The sequence below is a fragment of the Schistocerca nitens genome, chromosome 2, assembly GCF_023898315.1.
Source record: "Schistocerca nitens isolate TAMUIC-IGC-003100 chromosome 2, iqSchNite1.1, whole genome shotgun sequence".
Lineage (NCBI taxonomy): Eukaryota > Metazoa > Arthropoda > Insecta > Orthoptera > Acrididae > Schistocerca > Schistocerca nitens.
This window is the reverse complement of record NC_064615.1, coordinates 403,479,084-403,501,986: the sequence shown is the minus strand read 5'-3', so window position 1 is coordinate 403,501,986 and position 22,903 is coordinate 403,479,084. Positions and strand designations below refer to the sequence as shown.

Below are 22,903 nucleotides of genomic sequence, written 5' to 3'. Positions count from 1 at the left end.
ACTGTGTACCCAAATCACAGGTTTCATGGGGGATCACATGAGGTTGCATGTAACGTTGTCACTAGGGGACAAAGACGCCACAGCCATCAAATTGCAGTTCTTCGTGAAGTCGTTGCCTCTCAACGTCTACAGGAGGAGTTTCACGATGTCCACTCTGGCCTACCAGAAGGAGGTGCTGTTCTACGGCGACTTCCTGCGGGAAGTGAAGAAACACCTGAGCTGCGCGGCGCCAGAGGCGGCTTCTACGTGCCTGGCCACCGTCCCTCGATGCTACTACCGGCGGCTGGACTTGCTCGTGCTGGAGGACCTGTCGTTGGCGGGCTTCAGCATGCCGGACCCCTTGGTGCCGCTGAGCCTCCCCCAGGCCGAGTGCGTGCTGAAGGCGCTGGCGCGGCTCCACGCCGCCTCGCTCGTGTTCGAGGAGCGCGAGGGCCGGCGGCTGGCCGACGCCTACCCGCTGCTGCTCGAGGAGACTCTGTTCCGGAAGGAGCCGGGGTTTCCCCCGTACGTCGCGCAGGTCTCCTGCGTCCGCATCGCGCACGTTCTGCTGGATCTCGTCCCTCGCTTCGGGCGCGGTACGCCTCTCAATGAGCAGCTACACAGTCACCTCGAGCCCGCTATGAAAGAGATTTACAAATTCCTCAGGCCAAGTGATAAGTAAGTTTTCATGAGGAAGATGGCAGCATAAATCCTTCAAACAGCATATTTGTCAATTTTCACTACTGGCCATTAAAGTCGCTACACCAAGAAGACGACGTGCTACAGACGCGAAATTTAACCGACCGGAAGAAGATGCTGTGATACGCAAATGATTAGCTTTACAGAGCATTCACACAAGGTTGGCGCTGGTGGCTACATCTACACCTACAACGTGCTGATATGAGGAAAGTTTCCAACCGATTTCTCATACACAAACAGCAGTTGACCGGCGTTGGCTGGTGAAACGTTGTGTTGTTGTGATGCCCGTGTAAGGAGGAGAAATGCGTACCATCACGTTTCCGACTTTCATAAAGGTCGGATTGTAGCCTATCGCCATTGCGGTTTATCGTATCGCAACATCGCTTCTCGCGTTGGTCGAGATCCAATGACTGTTAGCAGAATATGGAATCGGTGGGTGCAAGAGGGTAGTACGGAACGCCGTGCTGGATCCCAACGGCCTCGTATCACTAGCAGTCTTCTCCGCATGGTTGTAACGGATCGTGCAGGAGCGCCTGCGATGGTGTACTCAGCGACGAACCTGGGTGCACGAATGGCAAATAGTCATTTTTTCGGATGAATCCAGGTTCTGTTCACAGCATCATGATGGTCGCATCCGTGTTTGGCGACATCGCGGTCTTGTTCGCATTGACGGCACTTTGAACAGTGGACGTCACAATTCAGATGTGATACGAGCCGTGGCTCTACCCTTCATTCGATCCCTGCGAAACCCTACATTTCAGCAGGATAATGCACGACCGCGTTTTGCAGGTCCTGTACGGGCCTTTCTGGATACAGCAACCGTTCGACTGCTGCTCTGGCCAGCACATTCTCCAGATATCTCTCCAATTGAAAACGTCTGGTAAATGGTGGCCGAGCAACTGGCTCGTCACAATACGCCAGTCACTACTCTTCATGAACTGTGGTATCGTGTTTAAGCTGTATGGGCAGCTGTACCTGTACACGCCATCAAAGTTCTGTTTGACCCAATGCCCAGACGTATCAAGGCAGTTATTATGGCCAGAGGTGGTTGTTCTGGGTACTGATTTGTCAGGATCTTTGCACCCAAATTGCGTGAAAATGTAATCACATGTCATTTCTAGTATAATATATTTGTCTAATGAATACCGGTTTATCTGCATTTCTTCTTGGTGTAGCAATTTTAATGGTCATTAGTGTAGTTAACTTTGCAAGTTTCGTTTTGCCTTAGATAACGTTAACTGGAATATTGGCAGTTGTCGTTGGCATTGCTGCTACGTACACTGCAACTGTACCCCCCCAGGGGGTCCACAACTCTTTTGTGGACACGTGCGTAGCGAGCACGGGACCCCGAGCTAATGTGGCCCTCCTTCCTTTCCGGGCTGCATACCTTCCCTTTCCACATCCTTCCCCGTCCCCCATCTTCACCCCCCCCCCTCACCTCTGGCTCTTTCCTTCCCTTTCTCCCCGTCTGGGAGTATGGTTTGTGCCTACGTCCGGAGACGGACGCTCGAAACTGTTCCAAATTCCTTGCTTTCTACACTTGCAAGTCCTCGTCCTTCCTCTGTCCTCTTTTCCTTCCCTCTTCTCTTTTCCTTCCCTCTTCTCTTTTCCTTCCCTCTTCTCTTTTCCTTCCCTCTTCTCTTTTCCTTCCCTCTTCTCTTTTCCTTCCCTCTTCTCTTTTCCTTCCCTCTTCTCTTTTCCTTCCCTCTTCTCTTTTCCTTCCCTCTTCTCTTTTCCTTCCCTCTTCTCTTTTCCTTCCCTCTTCTCTTTTCCTTCCCTCTTCTCTTTTCCTTCCCTCTTCTCTTTTCCTTCCCTCTTCTCTTTTCCTTCCCTCTTCTCTTTTCCTTCCCTCTTCTCTTTTCCTTCCCTCTTCTCTTTTCCTTCCCTCTTCTCTTTTCCTTCCCTCTTCTCTTTTCCTTCCCTCTTCTCTTTTCCTTCCCTCTTCTCTTTTCCTTCCCTCTTCTCTTTTCCTTCCCTCTTCTCTTTTCCTTCCCTCTTCTCTTTTCCTTCCCTCTTCTCTTTTCCTTCCCTCTTCTCTTTTCCTTCCCTCTTCTCTTTTCCTTCCCTCTTCTCTTTTCCTTCCCTCTTCTCTTTTCCTTCCCTCTTCTCTTTTCCTTCCCTCTTCTCTTTGCCCTTTTCTCCGCTGCAGCGTTTGAGACCCCCTCTTCTTTCCTTTCCCTTTCTCTTTCTTCCTCCCTGTGCGTGTCTGAAGGCCAACCCACGCACTTCCATGCGTAGCCGGTGACGGGGTAACGTGTAATTCCCCGCCCCGGATAGACAGGTAGGACACGTACGTACCCCCTGGTAACGGCCAGGCCCAGAGAGGGGTGATTACCCGAGCTGATACCTTTCGAAAGTGCCGATTGGTCCCTCCGTCCGTTAGTCAGGAGGTGTGACCTGAGGTGTGAAATCACCTAAGGGGGAGTGCCCTCAGAGAGGGCCCCCACAAGGGAGGAGCGCGCCATCGGAGACGCCGGTAATCATGGGGGATTCTTCCGCAATGGTTTCCTCACCTTCCACTATGTCTGCTCACAAACGTAAGTTCACTGAGTCTCAGCCACAGACGGTTCTTCCATCGTTACCACAGTTCCTTGTTGTTTCTCGGTCTGACGAAGGTCATGACTTCTCCACGGTCAACCCTTTCATTATTCAGAAAGGTGTCGACGCAATTGCAGGTCCTGTAAAGTCTTGTTCCAGATTACGGAATGGCACCCTGTTGTTAGAAACACACAGTGCCCTCCAGGCACAAAAATTGCTGCGTACTGCTCTGCTCCACACCTTCCCTGTCCGGGTGGAACCGCACCGTACCTTAAATTCCTCGCGTGGAGTCGTTTATACACGCTCCCTCGATGGATTGTCTGACGAAGAAATTCAGCATTACCTGTCTGACCAGGGCGTAACGGCTGTTCATAGAGTTATGAAAAGGGTTGACACGAACATCATTCCAACCCGCACTGTCTTCTTGACATTTGACAAAGTTCAACTCCCATCGAAAATCAAAGGAGGCTATGAGATAATTTCCGTTCGCCCTTACGTCCCAAACCCTACGCGTTGCTATTGATGTCAGCGGTTCAATCACACCAGCCAGTCCTGTTCCAATCCGGCCAAATGTGTTACGTGTGGCAAGGATGCCCATGAGGGTGCTTGTCCACCTCCATCCCCTCGCTGCATCAACTGTATGGGTGACCACGCTGCTTCCTCTCGAGATTGCCCCGTTTTTAAGGACGAAAAACTCATCCAGGAAATAAGAGTGAAGGAAAAGGTGTCGACCTTTGCTGCTCGAAAATTATTCGCCAGTCGACAGCCCACCGTGCCTCAGACAGGAAAATACAGCACTGTCCTTGCTTCCCCTCGGCCAACAAAGGAGGCGGCCACGCAGACTTGCGACCTCACCTTTAGTACCACGGTCGTCAGATCGGCCAGCGCAAAGATCGCCCGTTCAACCTCACCACTTTCGCCTGCCCACTCTATGGCTCACCCTTCGTCGGGTTCTGCTAAATCTCGAGCCCAAAATTCAGACGCAAAGTCTTCGAAAAAAGAGCATACTCGTGAAGAGTTTTTACGTACCGCAACTTCCCAACCATCGGTTCCTCCTTCATCTAAACATCATACTTCCAAGAAGGCTACAAAGAAACCCAGTTCCTCTCCTTCTCCGCCAAGGCGTGTCCCATCTACAGCACCACCTGGCGGAAATCGTTCTCGGCCGTCTTCTGTGTCGCCGAGGCGCACTGCTGGTGGCCGGTCAACCGGCCGATCGCTGGTGGCAGGAGCTGCTCCTGATCAACCTGTGGATCAGGATCTTCTGCCTTCGGCTGAATGCCATTCCATGCTGTCGGTCGCAAGCTCTGCGCAGTCGTTGAGTTGACAGCACCCTTGGTCACATTCCTCCATTTTCTGTTCACCCTATGTCCATTATCCACTGGAATATCCGCGGCATTCGAGCCAATCGGGATGAATTGTCGATCCTCTTACGATCCTACTCGCCGGTCATCTTCTGTCTTCAGGAAACAAAGCTGCGTCCCCATGACCGCTTTGTTCTCCCTCATTTTCAGTCTGTCCGATATGACCTCCCCTCTGTTGAAGGCACTCCAGCCCATGGAGGACTCATGATTCTTCTCCATGATACTCTCCATTATCACCCAATCCCCTTAAACAGTTCCTTCCAAGCTGTCGCCGTCCGTGGTTCCCTTTCTGGATACACGTTCTCTCTTTGTACTGTATACATTCCATCGTCCACACCAATGGCACGAGCTGATCTCCTTCATCTTCTTGGTCAGCTTCCACCCCCCTATTTGCTGGTTGGGGACTTCAATGCCCACCACCCGCTTTGGGGATCTCCACATCCTTGTCCACGTGGCTCACTATTGCTAGACGTCTTCCACCAAGCGGATCTAGTTTGCCTCAACACTGGGGTCCCCACATTTTTGTCTGCCTCCACGACAAATTTATCTCATTTGGACCTTGTGGTCGGTACTGTTCCGCTAGCTCGGCGCTTCGAATGGTTCGCCCTTGATGATACATACTCGAGTGACCACTTTCCATGTGTCCTTCGACTGCAGCCTCACTGCCATACATGCGCTCGCGACGCTGGAAGTTTGCCCAAGCCGATTGGACACTTTTTTCGTCTCTAGCGACTTTCGATGACGGTCGCTTTCCCAGCGTCGACGATGAGGTCACAAATATTACCGACGTTATTCTTACAGCTGCGGAACGTTCAATACCACGCACCTCCGAATTTCCCCGGCGCCCCCCAGTTCCTTGGTGGAACGAGGCATGCCGTGACGCAATACGTGAGCGACGACGTGCTCTTCGCATTTTCCGTCACCATCCTACTTTGGCCAACTGTATCCGCTATAAGCAGCTCCGTGCGCGATGCCGTCGCGTCATCCACGATAGCAAGAAGGCGAGCTGGAAATTCTTTATTAGCTCATTTACCACCTTCACTCCCTCCTCGGAAGTTTGGAGTCGGCTTCGACGGTTCTCAGGCGCGCCTAGTTTCTCCCCGGTCTCTGGGCTCACTGTCGCGCGTGATACCTTAGTGGACCCCGTCGCAATTTCTAACTCATTGGGTCAGCACTTTGCTCAGATTTCGAGCTCTTCAAATTACCCGCCAGCGTTTCTCCCGAAGAAACGTGCAGCGGAAGTGCGACCTCTTGCTTTCTCCTCTCAAAATCACGAAAGCTACAATACTGTTTTCTCCATGCGGGAACTCCAACATACCCTCTCTTCTTCTCGCTCCTCCGCCCCAGGACCGGATGGTATCCATGTCCAAATGTTGATGCGTTTATCAACCCGTAGTCTGCGTTACCTCCTTCGCCTTTATAATCGAATTTGGACCGACAGTACCTTTCCCAGACGATGGCGGGAAGCTATTGTCGTTCCCGTTCCGAAACCTGGAAAGGACAAACATCTCCCCTCTAGCTATCGCCCCATTTCTCTCACGAGTAGTGTCTGTAAGGTTTTGGAGCGTATGGTGAATTACCGTTTAGCTTGGTGGCTGGAATCCCGCAGTCTTCTAACACCAGCCCAATGCGGATTCCGAAAGCATCGTTCTGCAGTTGACCATCTTGTTGCTCTCTCCACTTCTATCATGAACAATTTTCTCCGGAAACGCCAAACGGTAGCAATATTTTTTGATATGGAGAGAGCATACGATACCTGTTGGAGGACAGGCATCCTCCGCACACTGTTCTCTTGGGGCTTTCGAGGCCGGCTGCCCCTTCTTCGCGAATTTATGGCAGAGCGCACATATAGGGTGCGGGTGAACACTACTCTCTCCCGTACTTTCTCCCAAGAAAACGGGGTACCCCAGGGCTCCGTGCTGAGTGTTGTACTGTTTGCCATCGCCATAAATCCAATTATGGATTGTCTCCTTCCTGATGTCTCGGGCTCCCTCTTTGTGGACGATTTTGCGATCTACTACAGCTCTCAACGGACCAGCCTTCTTGAACGACGTCTTCAAGGATGTCTCGATCGCCTCCACTCTTGGAGCATCGAAACCGGCTTCCGTTTCTCACCCAGTAAGACCGTTTGTGTTAATTTTTGGCGACGTAAGGAGTTTCTTCCGCCCTCCTTACATCTAGGTCCTGTCAACCTTCCGTTTTCAGACGTCGCTAAATTCTTGGGTCTTATGTTTGACAGAAAACTGTGCTGGTCCTCCCACGTTTCCTATCTTTCGGCTCGCTGTCTGCGATCCCTTAATACCCTTCGTGTCCTGAATGGTACCTCCTGGGGAGCGGACCGAGTGGTCCTTCTCCGCCTCTATCGCGCCTTAGTGCGCTCGAAATTGGATTATGGAAGCATAGTCTACTCCTCTGCTCGGCCGTCTATTCTTCGGCGTCTCGACTCTATCCACCACCGTGGATTACGTTTAGTGTCTGGAGCTTTTTACACTAGCCCTGTGGAAAGCCTTTATGCTGAGACTGCTGAACCTCCGCTGTCCAATCAGCGAGCAGTCCTTCTGAGGCGTTATGCTAGCCATCTGTCTTCCATGCCTGCTAATCCAGCCCATGACCTTTTTTTCGACGCCTCCTTTGATGTAGGGTATGCAGGCCGCTCCTCCTCCCTACTACCCCCGGGAGTCCGCTTCCGTCAACTGCTCCATTCTCTTTCCTTCCGCTTTCCTAAAACCTTTTTGACAACTTGGGGTAGAGCACCGCCTTGGCTCCGTCCCCGGATCTGCCTGCTCCGTGACCTTTGTCGATTTCCCAAGGATGGTACCCCTACCCTTGTTTATCGTCGGGCATTTGCTGCTCTATGTGCACAAATGACGGACGCCACATTTATTTACACCGACGGCTCGAAAACATCGTTAGGTGTAGGGAGTGCCTATACTGTTGGCGACACCCCAAATCACTTTCGGCTTCCCGACCAGTGTTCGGTTTATACTGCGGAGCTTTACGCTGTTCTCCAGGCTGTCCACTACATCCGCCGCCATCAGCGGATACAGTACGTAATCTGCTCAGATTCTCTCAGCTCTCCCCTTAGTCTCCAAGCTCTTTACCCTGTGCACCCTCTGGTCCACCAGATTCAGGACTGTCTGCGGTTGCTCCACCTGGGGGGCGTCTCGGTGGCGTTCCTCTGGCACCCAGGACACGCTGGTATCTGTGGGAATGAGGCGGCCGATATAGCGGCCAAGGCTGCAGTCTCTCTTCCTCGGCCAGCTATTCAGTCGATTCCCTTCACCGATCTACAGAGCGTTTTATGTCGCAAAGTTGCTCATTTATGGCACGCGCATTGGTCAACACTTCCCCATAATAGATTGCGGGAAGTGAAAGCCCTTCCTTGCGCTTGGACCTCTTCCTCCCGAACGCGTCGTCGGGAGGAGGTAATTTTAGCTAGACTCCGGATAGGGCACTGTCTTTTTAGCCATCGACATCTTTTAAGCGGCGATCCTCCCCCACTCTGTCCCCACTGCTCTCAGCTGTGGACGGTAAGACACCTTTTAATTGAATGCCCCTATTTTAATCCGTTACGCTCCCGTCTACAGCTATCGCCTGATCTATCGTCGATTTTAGCAGATGACACGCGCTCAGCCGACCGCGTTCTCCAGTTTATTAGTGCTAGTGAAATGACGTCAGTCATTTGAAGCCTTTTTTGGGGACAACCAACCCCTTTCTGTAGTGGATTTTTAAGCATTCCTTCTGCTTTTAGTTTCTCCAATTTTATGAATTTGTTCCCATTGCTGCTGGTTTTCAATTTCGGTTTTTTTACTGTTTCCTAAGTCACGGGCTGGGCGCTAATGACCATAGAAGTTTTGCGCCCTAAAACCAAAAAAAACTGCAACTGTACCACTGTTATTCAATAAGCAAGTTGCCCATTACTCAACAAATAGTCCAAGCATTTTAAAGATGGGAGGGCTTATGATCGAAGTATGAAGTGGCTATCATATTGTAAACATCCACACCTCTAGCTATATTCATTTGTTTAGTAGCGTCTATAAATTAAGGTAATCGGATATCATTTATTGAGAGGATAAACTACTTCAAGATTACTTGTAAACCCTTATTGTTCACAGATTTCGGTAAGCATGCTTAACATTTTCAGATCTGTGAATGTCATACTACGTGAAATTACAGGGAGAGGAAATTACGTATAAAACAGATGGACTGTAACAGGAAAACGGTATTAAAACACACATCCATAAAAGGTTCTTACATGTCTCCTACACCAGCTGTCAAAGTACTCTCTGAAAATTGTCAGCTATGTGAGGGATGAGACGAAAGGTACATCGGCAAGTTAACGTTAAAACCATAATATAGATAGTAATTCAACAAATGCTCGTGTGCCATGCTACGCGGTAGTGTTTACTTCATTGCAGCCAGGGCACCGCTAGACGGCAGGTGGTGGTCGCTACCGGCCGAAAAGTTGACAACAGGCACACAGGTGTAGCTAGTGTATTCCTGTACTTGTTACTTAATTATTTATGTATTTTAACTACATGATTTTTGATACGTGTCGATAACAGGTACTTACACGAATCTTTCGAAATTACTGTGAAATAGTTACTAAAATAGAAACTACGAATTACGTTCACTTGCCCAAGTGCGGTTGTTAGAAGCTGCTTTCGTGTTTGGTAAAGTTTCTGCAGACTGTTGGCCAATAATTTGTTGTGTGACAATACTTTTTAATTTATAAAAATCTACAGGCATAACGGTAAAAATACTAAAATTGCGAAAATTATAAAAAAATATTCAGAAGTAAAGTTAGGTGTGCTTCCACTGCGTTACGTGGACAGCAATCTACACTGCGGATGACAACCTAAGTAATCTCCGCGTGTGCAAATAATAAAATAGTGATGGTGGGTAATACAATTAACGTAGTAACAGTTACACAATGTGACTGCCTATACCACTCACGATCTGTGCCTACGTTGCACTCCAGAGGTGTGCTAATTAAGAAATACTCACCACGATGATATTAGTGGAAGGACTAAAGTCATTTAACACGTTACACCAATCTAAAAACATAAACTCCAGCCGCAATTCCTGCCATCATTTGTGGCTACAGAAGAAAACGCGCATTATCCTGAAAGACCTACAAATGACTTTAAATCAGTAGCAGTACGAACATATAACTGAGCTGCCAGCATGTAGAGATGAGATTGCATGAGGCTATTGTTGTCGGTTAAAAAGCTCCTGGCACCAAATTTAATATTGAAACTGGTATCAGTAATAAAGATTTAAAAGCGTTCTTGGCCAAGAAATGAATTTTTTCTGGAGTCCCCTCTTAACTCAAGATCAGTAAACTGATACCATTTCGTATGGGGAGGTAAAGAATCCACACTCAGGTAACCGAGGAAAAGTTGAGAGCTGTAGTTCTATCAAAATTACCCGTCCGTCTTAAGATTCTAACATAGCTTGCTTTCCATTGCAAATTCCATGAATCGTAGGAGGCACATCGTTTGTATGCAATAATTATGATTAGCAATTCTTGTAGTTCCTCACTGTTTACTGGTAAATTTCACACATGAGTCGGCCCTCACACTATGTCTTTACTGCCGTTTTATTCCTAAATTCACGGATGGTTGAACTGGTCATCAGTTTCCTCCATGAAAGTGGTTTTTATTTCCAAATAAAACTTATACTTTACTCTTGGATCAGGGACAGGGTGGTTTTGTTTGGGACCTCTCTTCGTCTTCTCTGTCTGGGACGCCATTACCGCTCCCCCATGGAAAGACCGCCCCCCTTTTTCCAGTTCTTAGATTTGGTCTCACTTTTTTCCTTTTACTGTGTTTTAACTTCATTATTTTGTAACTTGAATCCCATGACTGGATCCGTCCACCTTCAGCGGACCCTCTTTCTTCTGTGAGTAACTTCGGAACTGCGGGACTGACGACCTCGCCGTTTGGTCCCATAAACCCTCTCAATCAATTAATCATTACTGCCGTTTCGAAATTTCCCCCATGAGAATTACAGGGTTCCACCTAAACTTCAGCCCTCCACAGGGTGCTCACCAGTCTTTGGTGGGTTTGTACTTGCCTACCACGGGGCCCAAGCCTTTCCCCCTCCCTTTGATAACATGTCAGGGGTGTTATTGGGAATGTTCTGTATTCTGTCGCTGGCGTAAGAACAGTCTCAACTTTGTTTTATGCTCCATTTTCCTTACTTCGTTTCCCTTCTCTCGTTCCTCCGCTTCGGCGTTTGAGGTTCCTCACGGTCTTCTTCCTCCTGTGCTCTCCTGAAGGCCGGCCCACGCGTGTGACGCTTAGCAGGTGACTGGATAAGGCGTAATTCCCTGCCCCAGGTAGACAGGTAGGGTTCGCATGTACCCCTGGTATAGGCCAGGCACAGGGAGAGGTGATGACCTAAGCTGTAACCTTCCCAAATTGGCGATTGGTCCCTGTGTCAGGTGTTCAGGAGGTGTGACCTGAGGTGTGAACAATCACCTAAGGCAGGTGTGTCCCCTTGTAAAGGGGGTCCCCAGTTGGAAGGAGTGCAGCATCGGAGACTTTGGCAGTGATGGGGATTTCCTCGCAATGAGTTAACCGTCTTCCCACCCAACGGCTACAAAACGTAAACGTAATGAGGCTAATGGTCGAAAGACCTTTCCCGCTGCGCCACGGTTCCTCATGGTCTCACATACTGCAGATGGTAAGTCCTTCACTACGGTAAACCTGTTTATTATTCAGAAAGGTATTGATGCAATTGCTGGCCCTGTTAAACCCTGCTCTCGTCTACAGAATGGCACTTTGCTTTTGGAGACCACTTCTGATTCTCAAGCACAACCTCTTGCTGCCTCACTTCTCCACAGCTAAACCGTTAATGTCAAGGCCCATAGAACTCTGAATTCTTCCCATGGTGTAATTTACACCAGGCTGCTCGACGGTCTGACTGAGGCTGAAATCCAATCGGGGAGTCATTGCTGTCCATCTTCTAATGAAAAAAATAGATTCCTCCTTAGTGCCCACCTGTACTCTTATTCACCTTTGATAGAGTGGTTCTTCTGTCAAAGATTAAAGCAGGGTGTGAAATTATCACAGTCCAGCCATACATTCCGAACCTGATGCGCTGCTACCAGTATCATCGTTTCAACCACACTAGAACGTCTTGTCGACACCCAGCCAAATGTCACCTGTGGTAGGGATGCGCCCGAGGGCGATTGTACACCACCTTCTCCTTGCTGCATCAACTGCAAAGGCAGCCATGCCGTCTCCTCTCAGGATTGTCCCATGTATCCTGACGAGAGGCTGTTGAAGAGATCCGGGTAAAGGAAAAAGTGCCTTACCCAGTCACTCGCAAGTTACTGGCTAGTCGCAAACCCTGCGTTCTCCCATCTGGTACCTAAAGTTCTGTTCTTGTTACCCCTGGCTCCATGAAGAACATGGCGATGCAGACGTGCGACCTCCAAGTCAGCGCTGAGGTTCTGAAATCGCCCAGTGTCAAGGTACCCCCGTACAGCTGTGTAACAAGCCATCAAACTCTCGCCTCAAGGGGCGAAGCCACCAGCTACACAACTGGTAGGCCGGAAAGGACAGTAGTAGTACTCCTGTGAAGACTTCCTCCGTTTCCCCAGTCAAAAAACACCAGTCTTCCCTAACTGGAAAGGCTCGAAGTAGTCTACCAAAGGCAAACGGTCTTCTTCGCCAACTCGGAGGTCCTCTTCCATGGTGTCGCCACCTGATACCTTAGCCCAGCTGGCCTCTGTGTCGCCAGTGCGCACAAACATCATTTTTTTCAGCGTTGGACTCCACACACCAACTGCACAAGCAAGCTGATGCTTCTTTCGATCCCATGGAGCAGGATCCTCCTGCTTCCGTGCCCTGTAGTAGCGACTCTTCCCCAGCTATCACTCAGTAGCTGCCGAGGTGACACCCCTATATCTCTTCCTCATCATGACTCTCCTCCAATGGAACGTTCGCGGCCTTCGATCCCACAAAGAGGATTTACTGCTGCTCTTAGCATCGCAGCGTCCCCTTGTACCCTGCCTTCTGAAAACGAAATTGCGCCCTCATGACCGCTTTGAACTTCTGCATTTCTCTCGAATTCAATTTGACCTTCCCCCTAAGGTCGGCATTCCGTCTCATGGGGGCATCATGCTGCTCATACTGGATGACATTCATAGTCAGCCCATCTCCCTGACTACCAATCTTCAAGGTGTTGCAGTTCGCCGTTTCCTTCCCCACCTGACTTCTTCCCCTCTGTACCATTTATGTCCCTCTGTCATTTTCTGCCACAAGGGCAAACATTCTTCAGCTTATTGGGTAGCTCTCGCCCCCATTTTTTGCTAGTCATAGACTTCAATGCAAATCATCCCCTTTGGGGTTTTCCCAGGACCTGTCAGAGAGGTACCCCCTTGGCTGACCTTCTTAACCAACTTAACCTCTTCTGCCTTAACACTGGCCGCTCATGATGGATCAGGGGTGGGAAACTATAAACGGGACATTTCCTGTCGCATGCAGAGCCCTGGGGACTTCGCTATTTCCTTCATCTTCCTCTTATTATTGACTGTACAAAATGTCTCTTACACTTTTATCTTCCTCGTTTTTAGTGTTATGAATATCCCGACTAGACCAGAAAAGTTTTCGCTGTACGTCTCTACCTCTGGATGTTCCACCTTCGGATCGAAGGACTGATGACCTCGTTACTTGTTCCCTTAACCTCTCCAGTCAACCAACTAACTTTAGACTTCATCAGTCACTGCCGAAAGTAAACTTCATACTTCTAGTGCTTCAGTTCCTTATCCAACTCACATAAAATCGTCTGATACAGAATATATTTCAAAACGTTGTTTTTCTATTGTTTTTCCTTTTACAGACACGATTCAGTAAAACCACCTCCCAAAAGCCTTGCTTAAAGCTTGTGTGTTGAATTGTGGTACTCTTTTTAATGAAGAATGGAGTTAACCACGTGGTTGAAATCTGTCCTGAAGCAAATACGTAATTGACATTAGTAATTGTCTTTGTGCTCCACGCCACATTCTGGTTTGCTGTGCAGGTATCGCAATGTGCTGTGTCACAGAGACCTGTGGGTAAACAATATGCTGTTCGCGGAGGACGCCAAGGGCGAGCTGTCAGTAAGGCTGGTGGACTTCCAGACGGTGCACCTGGAGCCTCCAGCACATGACCTAATGATCTTTATGCACTGGGGCATGTTGCGCGATTTGCGGAGGGCGTACGGCCAGGGTCTCCTGGAGCTGTACCACCACACACTGGCCGACGTGCTGCGCCAGCACGACCTCGACATCGACTCCGTTCTGCCGCTGCAAGTCTTCCTGCAGTCATGCGTGGAAACACAGCCGCTGGCCGTCATCCTCGCCGTCTACACCCTGCAAGCCACAACGCTGCCAATAAAAAAGGTACCAATTTAACAACAGATGCAGACTATATTACAAGACCGGTTTTTCGTACTTGTGTAACAAATTCTCACTGTGCAAAATTCGTCAATTTTTTTCGAACTTCTCTGTTTTAGCAGAATACCACTTCCAGTTGTAATACTATTGCTGTCATTGGTTCTCAGAAAACGTATGTAAATACGAGCTAATACACCTGCAACTGACGTCAGCATGTCTAGAAAAGGGTGGTGCTGCAAAGTAGTAAGCGCACACACACACAGACAGAGAGAGAGAGAGAGAGAGAGAGAGAGAGAGAAAGAAAGAAAGAAAGAAACACACACCAACACGCCAAAGTGTGTGTGTGTGTGTGTGTGTGTGTGTGTGTGTGTGTGTGTGTGTGTGTGTGTGTGTGTGTGCGCGCGCAATGTTTTCGTACTGCTAATTCACCAATCTAGACTCAATAACAGCGTATTCTAAATGTTTTTAAAGTTCCGTAATGCCAATATCCAGCTCTGCAATGGGTGTTATTACAGACATCTCGTGACAAAAATCTGGATTATATGGTCACTGTTTCTTTTGTATCGTACTATTGCATTGCGAAGACACAGAAATTGATGTAACGTGTGCGGTTGTTGCCTTTGGCAAGTGTTCTTACTTTGCCATTTCTCTGTGGTTTATTCATTTAATTCAACATACACAGCTCGATGTGGAATAAGGTAAATACGTAAAACACAGTATCTTTTATTTTGGGAAATGGAAGTTTCCATTATGTCTGAAGCAAATGTTTACACGAATGTAGTACCCTTTTACGAACTTGTGCTTCTGTACACTTGACTCTGTTACCATTCGAAGAGAGACTGTAGACAAGTGCAGATTATCACAGAGAATAGGCTCCATGAGTTCTACAACAAGTGGCCGTGTTTTAAAATAATTTTTAAGTCCTAGCCCTTCAGATTTGTTCGTTTGACCTGGGAGATCATTCCCAGGTAACTGCTTAGTACCACTTAGTCACCTCCACGCTGCTCTTTACTTTCTTTTCGTCTCATGGATGTCTTAAACCAGTGGTGGTCAAACGCTTTTGCTCAAGAACCAATAATAATGTTGTAGAGCGGCACCTCGGGCCGCATATTTACCGGCATTATTATTAATTGGTAACCTACATAAATTATGCTGAGAGACCCCAGTAGGCTGTCTATTGTGAGTGTGGAGTAAGTTGGCCGCAGACTCCCGACGCTCCCACCTTCAGCGACCTTGTAGTTGCTGACACTGTAACTGCTAGCGATCACTGTGTTGTCTATGCGAATGAATGAGCAACTAATTAATAAGACATTACTTAGATGTAACTGCATTAACCCATACGAGACACGATCACAAATGTTTACTAAACGCTTACTACTGCTTTTCAGTACAACAGACATCATTTAATTTCGTATTCCTTGCTACACATACATACCATAGATGAATTCTTGAATAGCAATAAATAAATCTGTAGGCATAGTATATGCATTTTGTGCCATTTAAGAGAGTGGAGTAGATAACACTTTATTCATGAGTGCATTTCTTATGCACTGGAGACTTTCCACATCATAACGGTCACCATGAGACTGATCAATGAAACACAACTAATTAATTACCACGTTTGAAGATAATCGCCTCTGAAATGCACTTTTGGGAATCTGTTACCTCTGTGTCAAAATGTGTACCACAGCAACTGATCAGGATGAGTCGCCCACGCCCATGAGATGGCAGTACTGGAAGAACAGTAAAACATTCCTCCTCGCACATACTCTAGTCCCCAAAATGACCGCGCACTTTCTCTGCTCCTGAGGTATGAGGCTGAATTAACCAACGTCACTTAATAAGCACCTTAAAATTACCGTCTCGGTATGATTTTGCTTGTTACTGATCAGAACAAAAACACACGAAGCTCTTGACATTAGTTAGTTGCTAGAGACACATTATCATAAAATACTGCCGAGAACCGTGGGCAGCACGAATACTTTATTCATGCTACAGTTCGACGACCAGCCTTACACCACTTTCTATAACAAATGCAGATAAAAGTAGAGACCAAATGACGGTAAGAAACATTGAGCTGGAAAAAGTGAGAACCATATCTGAGAAAAGCGTCGCTATGTAGGCGTGTCGACAAAACAGCACATAGTCGTGCGTGCGTGCGTGCGTGCGTGCGTGCAAGTCAATACCAGTGAAGTAAAGTTTGTGCAAGGGAAGAATTATTTTACAGAGATGGGGCAATTATTTGCCTGAGGATGTCTACTTAGTAGAAACTTCAGACCCAGAAATTTTGAACATTCAATGTAGAAAGTAGTACTGGACACGTCTTAACTTACATTCTCTTTTCATCAGTTATCTCAATTTTCAAATGGTTGCCTCTCTGAGTAAAAATTAACTGTCCGTGTCTTCTCAGTATATGAGGTAACCTTCCAAATTTCATTATACACGGTGGAGAAAAATTGTCGCGAAATTTTAACCCTTGATAGCTGATGCCAGTAACAACACAAAATTATTCATATTGTGCAGGTCGACAGTCCACAGTTTTTTAACTATGGAACCTTGGTGCCACGCGCTCGGATTGGCCGCGGGATTGCCCTGTTGCCGGATGCTGTGGACAACGCATGATCGCGAACGCTTTCTCTGCCAGAGATCGCTATGTATCGAGAGACGCTCTATGGTAGCGCGCCAACCTTCCACTCCGGGGGCTTGGAGGCGAATCCGCCGCGGTCCCAACACATCCATTCTAATTCGTACCGAGAACAAACCCGTCAACAACTGTTACTTCGTGTACAGAAAGTATTTTTCAAATTGTCTGCACTGAAAAGGGCCTTTTTTTGTAGCTAGGACATTGTTTATTTAAAGTAGGTGCTCGAACTGGAGACCCTTTGACCCGACACAAGCTTGGTAACGTCGAACGGTGTTCTGCTGAACCTTTTCAAATATTCCTGCCATTGCCCTGATGTGATTGGCGGCATGTTGAATGCGATACATTAATTCCTCTTCGTTTCTAGGTGGTTCGCTTCCGGTTGGGTGAACTAGAACCTTGAAGAATCCCCACAGGAAAAAGTCTGGTGGCGTGAGATCTGGTGATCGCGAGGGCCATGTCCTTCGAGCGCCTCTGCCAATTACCCGGCTGTCATTTCAATATCCACGCACAGGACGACTGTTCTATGCGGGTGCCCCATCTTGTAACCACACGAGTAGCCGTCTGTTAAGGGGAACATCTTCCAGCAGGGCGAGTAGTCTTCTCCAAAAAGTACAGGTAATTTGCCCCCAGTTAGTCAAGGAGTACCGGCCCAATCAGAAGGCCACCCACAATGCCTGCCCAAATATTGAGCGAAAATAGTTCCTTGTGTCTGGGGACGTACGTGACGTGAGGATTTCCCGTTGCCCAGTAACGAACGTTTAGAGTGCTGTAAAGGCCATCCCACGGAAGGTGCACCTGTCGATAAACAACAGGGAAGTCGGGATGTCGTGCAACACGTCGCAGAAACCCCCGGCAAAACCCTAGCCTGTGTTGATAGTACGCCACATGCAAGCGTCGAGCTTCATGCGCATTACCGTCGGATAGTCCATAAACAAAAGGTCTCGTTCTTCAAAGGAATACTGTGCCGCCATGCTTACTTTATGACTAAATTGCGGATGACGTGTGTGTGGTCCGCAGCCAGTCTTACGTGTGGCTGCCTGTGACGTGAGTAGAGACAAACAGAAGGGCCTCTTTGACACGTACGTATCACGTTGGGTCAGTGACGGGGCGAGGAACATTTGTATGTGTGAACAGACAACCGTAACGCCGCCCGTCAACCGACGAACGGCGACAGGGCAATCCCACGGCCAATCGGAGCGCGTGGCGCCAAGTTTAGTTTAAAAATGGTGCGTTGTCGACCTACTCAACATTAGCAATTTGGTTCCTACTGGCATCAGTTATCCAGGGTTAAAATTTCATGATACCATTTTTCTCCATCTTGTTTAAATGAAATGCATCTCTTTACAAAATAATGGATTTACCAAGATTGGCAAAGTTTTACAAAATTGCAAACTTAGTGAACTTCAGTACGAAACGCGTTTTCGAGTTTCCACAACAAAACTGTCTAGAAATCTCGCAGATAATCCAGATATTCGGGTCATATGTAAAGAACACGAGCGGAAAGACACAATTAATACCCTCAATGCGCGATAACAATGGTTGGGTTACTGATGATGACAAAGTTACTAAAGTTTTCCAAAATTCCTTCACCAAAGAAGACGAAGCAAATATTCCAGAATTAGCATATTGTCTCAACTGTGTGCCTACATTCGTGATTTCGTGTCAGAAAGATTGCAGTTCTTAGCAACTGAAGGGAGGTTGTAGAGTAAAACACAACCAATATTTGGCGTTCCCCAGGGTAGTGTTAAGGCTCTGTGCTGTTCCTAATCTACATAAATGATTTAAGAGAGACTTTGGGTAGCCCTCGTAAACTGTATGCAGGAAACCCTGTGATTCACCGTCTTACAAAGTCGTAATATGATCAAAACTATTTGGACAAGATACCTGTGTAATGCAGAAAGTGGCAGTTAACTCCAAATAGTGAAAAGAAGGGAAATCATCTATATGAGTAGCGAAAGAAATCCACTAAATCTCGGTTACAGGATAAAACACACAAATGTAAATGCTGTAAATTCGACAAAAACTTAGCTTACATTTAAGAATAACTTGGAACGATCACATAGATAATGTTGTGGGGAAAGCAGACCGAACACTGCTATTTATTGGCAGTGTATTTACAAATGCAACTAGTCTACTAAAGCAGGGAGGGGCGCGTGAGCTGAGCTGTCTGGCTGCACTTGGACACGTGTATCACCATGTGGGCAAGATATGCGCGCAGTTAACAGGACTGAAGACTGCCAGTAGCACACGATCGACAGCTGACGCTTGAGTCTGTAGTCATGTTAGCGTTCCTTGCATTGTCATAACTATTGCAGTAAGATAGTGCAAGGAATATCCACTAATCTTACAACATGTGCATAGTATTTTCGGAAGTGAAAGACCAATTGTGTGATGCGAAAAATGGCCATCGAATGAAAAATTAACTTAAGTTAGCTTATAACAATTGCTTCACGGCAGAAAACAAATTTACGTTACCCTGTATGCTTCTATGCTACATCTCGTCATGTAAGGCTTCACGTGCCAGTTTGTAAAACAACCATGTTGGTTTCCTATGTTCGTCAGTGAAAAATTTTATTTTTGATTTTTTTTTATCCCTTCCCAGGAAACTCGTACTTCATATTCAGCCATTCCCCCTTGCCCCTGGGGGCTCAGTTTTTTTGAGGTCGTGCGTGGCGCACACGGGTCCCCAAGCTTTTGCAGCCCATTCTTCCCTCCCTGGCTGCATTTCCTTCACCCTGCCCTCCCACCCTGTTCTCACTCGTTCCCCTCTCACGGTGTTCTGATTTATATCGATCTGGCTATTTACCTGGTTCCCTGTATTGCTTGCTATTTTGTTCCTTCTGCCTGTCCTTTCATCCTTCCTGTCGTTTAGGTCCTCGCTTGAGGTCGACCTCCACTTCTAAATTTTCTGTTTTTAGTGTGAGCCATTTGGGGGAGAGCTTCCTCTCTAGTGTCCCCAATCCTTCCTCGCTTCTTCCCGTCCACTGTCACAGGCATGTGTAGCCAGTCTGTGTGGTGGGGCTGTTTCGTATCCATCCGGCTGAGCCCCTTTACAACACAGGGATCACACTACTGATACTTGAGCTGCTCCCTCCCCATGTATGCCAAGAAGTTGTAGCTTGTCTTCCTGGAGCATCGAACCTCTGGGCAATGGCTGCCATGGCAGGTGGCCCTTTTTGTGGCTGAAAGGCGGTCATGGGAGAGCCCCTGATCGGAGTAGGTGGTTAACAGGGCGGATGCTTGGTGCATTAAGTGTACCAAGCCACAAAGATCTGGCCGTTCTCGAATGGCCGTCTCTTGGAATGGTGAAGGATCTTTCATTGCTACTTTGGATGAGCTGACGGCCTCCGTTCACTGGCTACATCATGAGGGAAGGGTCAAGCTCGCCGTATTGGGATGAAACACTTCCCCTATTACGTCATCTGTAATAGGACGGATGGGAACACATTCACCTCCACAAAGCCACTCTTTTGTGTAGAGAATATTGAGGACAAGTTTGGTGGAATCTCTCAGGTCGGGCTCCCTGTTAATCGAAGCTTCTTCTGCCGCCCAGTCTGCAGCTCTTCGTGCTGGTCTATTACCCCCGCCCCCCCCCCAATTTTTTTCATAGGGACCTCATCCTGCAAACTGATTAACTCCGGTCTAATCTGGAAAGATGCGGCGTTCATGTTGTTCGATGTGTGCAGCAGGGTCCCAAAGACAACAGCACCAATGCCAGCGCCTTCATTCTGGCTTTAGAGAGGGATACCGTCTACCCTCTGTGTGGTGACTGTGGACACCAACTACATGATGGAAGCCCCTGTGTTCCACCACCTGTGTTCAACTGTCATGACCGCCACTTCCCTCACTTGCCGGATTGCCTGGCTTACAAGAGAGAAAAGCAGATTCAAGACTAAAAGTCCCTGGATCGCCTGTCTTACGCTGGGGCTCGGCAAAAATGATACTAATCCAGTATCACTTCCTTCAATTTTTTGCTTCAATTACATCCTTTCCCCTCCTACTTGTTCCTTACCACAGCCCCATCCCCCTCTCCACTTCGCCCTTCTCGGCAGTTCCCACGACCTTCTTCTGGGAACTGCTCCACCTCCCCAACCGAAGCACCTCCCTTCTTAGGCACATGTCAGTAATGGGGTCCCTCCCTGGGACCCCTCTCCCTGGCATCTCTCAGGCCAGAATCATCCTACCACAACCTGGCCACAAGACGCACTATCTGTGCACACCATGGTTGCCAGTCTCTTTTGGTTCCAGATCTTGCAGACGCCTACACTCTGTGCCCTGCCCTCCTACAGCTCAGAAAGAGGAGGAGGAGAAGAAAAAAAAATCTTAAGTTCCAAGACAAGGACCACCCCAATGCCCCTTCAGGTGCCATCTCCTCAACCCCCCTCACACCCAACCTGAGTCTGACCTCTTATTTGTCACTCATCCTTGTCGGTGACGACCACTGACAGACATGACGTCCTCTTGGCTTCTGTGTCCAACGTGGATTCCAGCCACACGATCATTCAGTGGAATTGCAACGGATACTATCGTCACCTAATGGAAATACGTCTTATTTCCTCCTAGTCTGTGTCCTCTCATGCTCTTCAAGAAATGCACTTCCATGAGGACCACTCGCCTAGGAATTTTGCTGTTATCAGGCGTTCTGTCAGAAATATGGGTAGACTCCAGTGGGGTCTGCACTTTGGTTCGCTCAGATGTCACGAGTCACTGTACCTTCCTTCACGCCAACCTGGAAGCGATAGTGATTAGAATGCAAACGACTCGCTCAATCACTGTCTGCAATGTCTACCTCCTTCCGGATGGGCCATTTCCTTCTGTTGAACTGTCTAACTTATTACATCACCTCCCACCCCCATTTATCCTCCTTGGAGACAACACTCACCACCCAATGTGGGGGATTGCCACTTGAAGAGGTACGTGTCTCCAAATTGACCAACCCCCCCTGCGGGTCCGGGGTGAGAATAGGCCCGAGGTATTCCTGCCTGTCGTAAGAGGCGACTAAAAGGAGTCCCTCCCCCTCAAGGGGGTAGTTAGCGCCTGCGTCCGGAGACGGACGGTTCCACGACCTCTATTTGCGGTCATTTTGCTTTTTCACTTCTCGTTTCTTCCTTCCTTTGGTTGGTTCCTTTCTTTGCTCTTCTCCACCTCACTGTCTTCCTTACTCTTTCCCCTGCAAAATCTCCTTGCCTTCTTCTCCTTGCCTTCTTCTCCTTGCCTTCTCATTGCCTTCTTCCCGTTGCCTTCTCTGGTCTCCGCCTCGGCGTTTGAGACACTGTCCTCTCTCTCTCCTTTTTCCTCTTCTTCCTTCCTCCCTGTGCGCGCCTGAAGGCCGACCCACGCGTTCGCACGCGTAGCCGGTGACGGGGTAACGCGTAATTCCCCGCCCTGGGTAGACATGTAAGGCACGCGCGTACCCCCTGGTAAAGGCCAGGCCCGGGGAGGGGTGATTGCCTGAGCTGATACCTTCTGACCATGCCGATTGGTCCCTCCGTCTGTTTCTCGGGAGGTGTGACCTGAGGTGTAAACATTCACCTAAGGCGGGAGTGCCCTCTGAGAGGGTCCCCACAAGGAAGGAGCGCGCCATCAGAGACGCTGGCAATCATGGGGGATTCCTCCGCAATGGATTCCACTCCATCTCTCTCGACTTCTGCCCAAAAACGGAAACGTGACCAGCTACCAGTGACAAAAGTACTACCGCCTGCCCCACAGTTCCTCGTCGTTTCTCGATCTGAGGACGGAAAGGATTTTTCCTCTGTCAACCCTTTCGTTATCCAGAAGGGCGTCGATGCCATAGCCGGATCTGTCAAATCTTGTACCAGGTTGCGTAACGGTACCTTATTACTCGAAACTGAGAGCGCCTTTCAGGCACAAAAACTGCTTCGGGCCACACTCCTGTACACATTCCCTGTCCGGGTGGAGGCTCACCGAACTTTGAATTCGTCTCGTGGTGTGGTCTATACTAGATCCCTCGACGGCTTGCCTGACGAGGAGATTCAATCTTTCCTCGCTGAGCAGGACGTGACGGCTGTCCATAGGGTCATGAAAAAGGTCAACAATGACCTTGTACCGACCCGGACACTTTTCTTGACCTTCGATAGTGTTCAGCTGCCATCGCGCATCAAAGCGGGCTACGAGGTTATTTCTGTTCGCCCCTATGTCCCGACACCTACGCGCTGCTACCAGTGTCAGCGTTTCAATCACACTCGCCAGTCTTGTTCCAATGCGGCTAAATGTGTCACTTGTGGCAGGGATGCCCATGAGGGTGACTGTCCACCTCCGTCTCCTCGTTGT

General features: G+C 48.4%; 1 protein-coding gene across 1 annotated transcript in view; it reads left to right on the top strand.

Annotated features, from left to right (window-relative positions):
• The first annotated feature begins 145 nt into the window (after positions 1–145).
• The window catches only part of LOC126235050 (uncharacterized), a 44,731-nt gene continuing 21,973 nt past the window's right edge, over positions 146–22,903 (top strand). Inside the window, exons 1-2 of the mRNA XM_049943786.1 lie at positions 146–657; positions 13,614–13,974. Coding sequence (XP_049799743.1) covers positions 146–657; positions 13,614–13,974 — 873 coding nt within the window. The remainder of the gene's footprint in view (positions 658–13,613; positions 13,975–22,903) is intronic.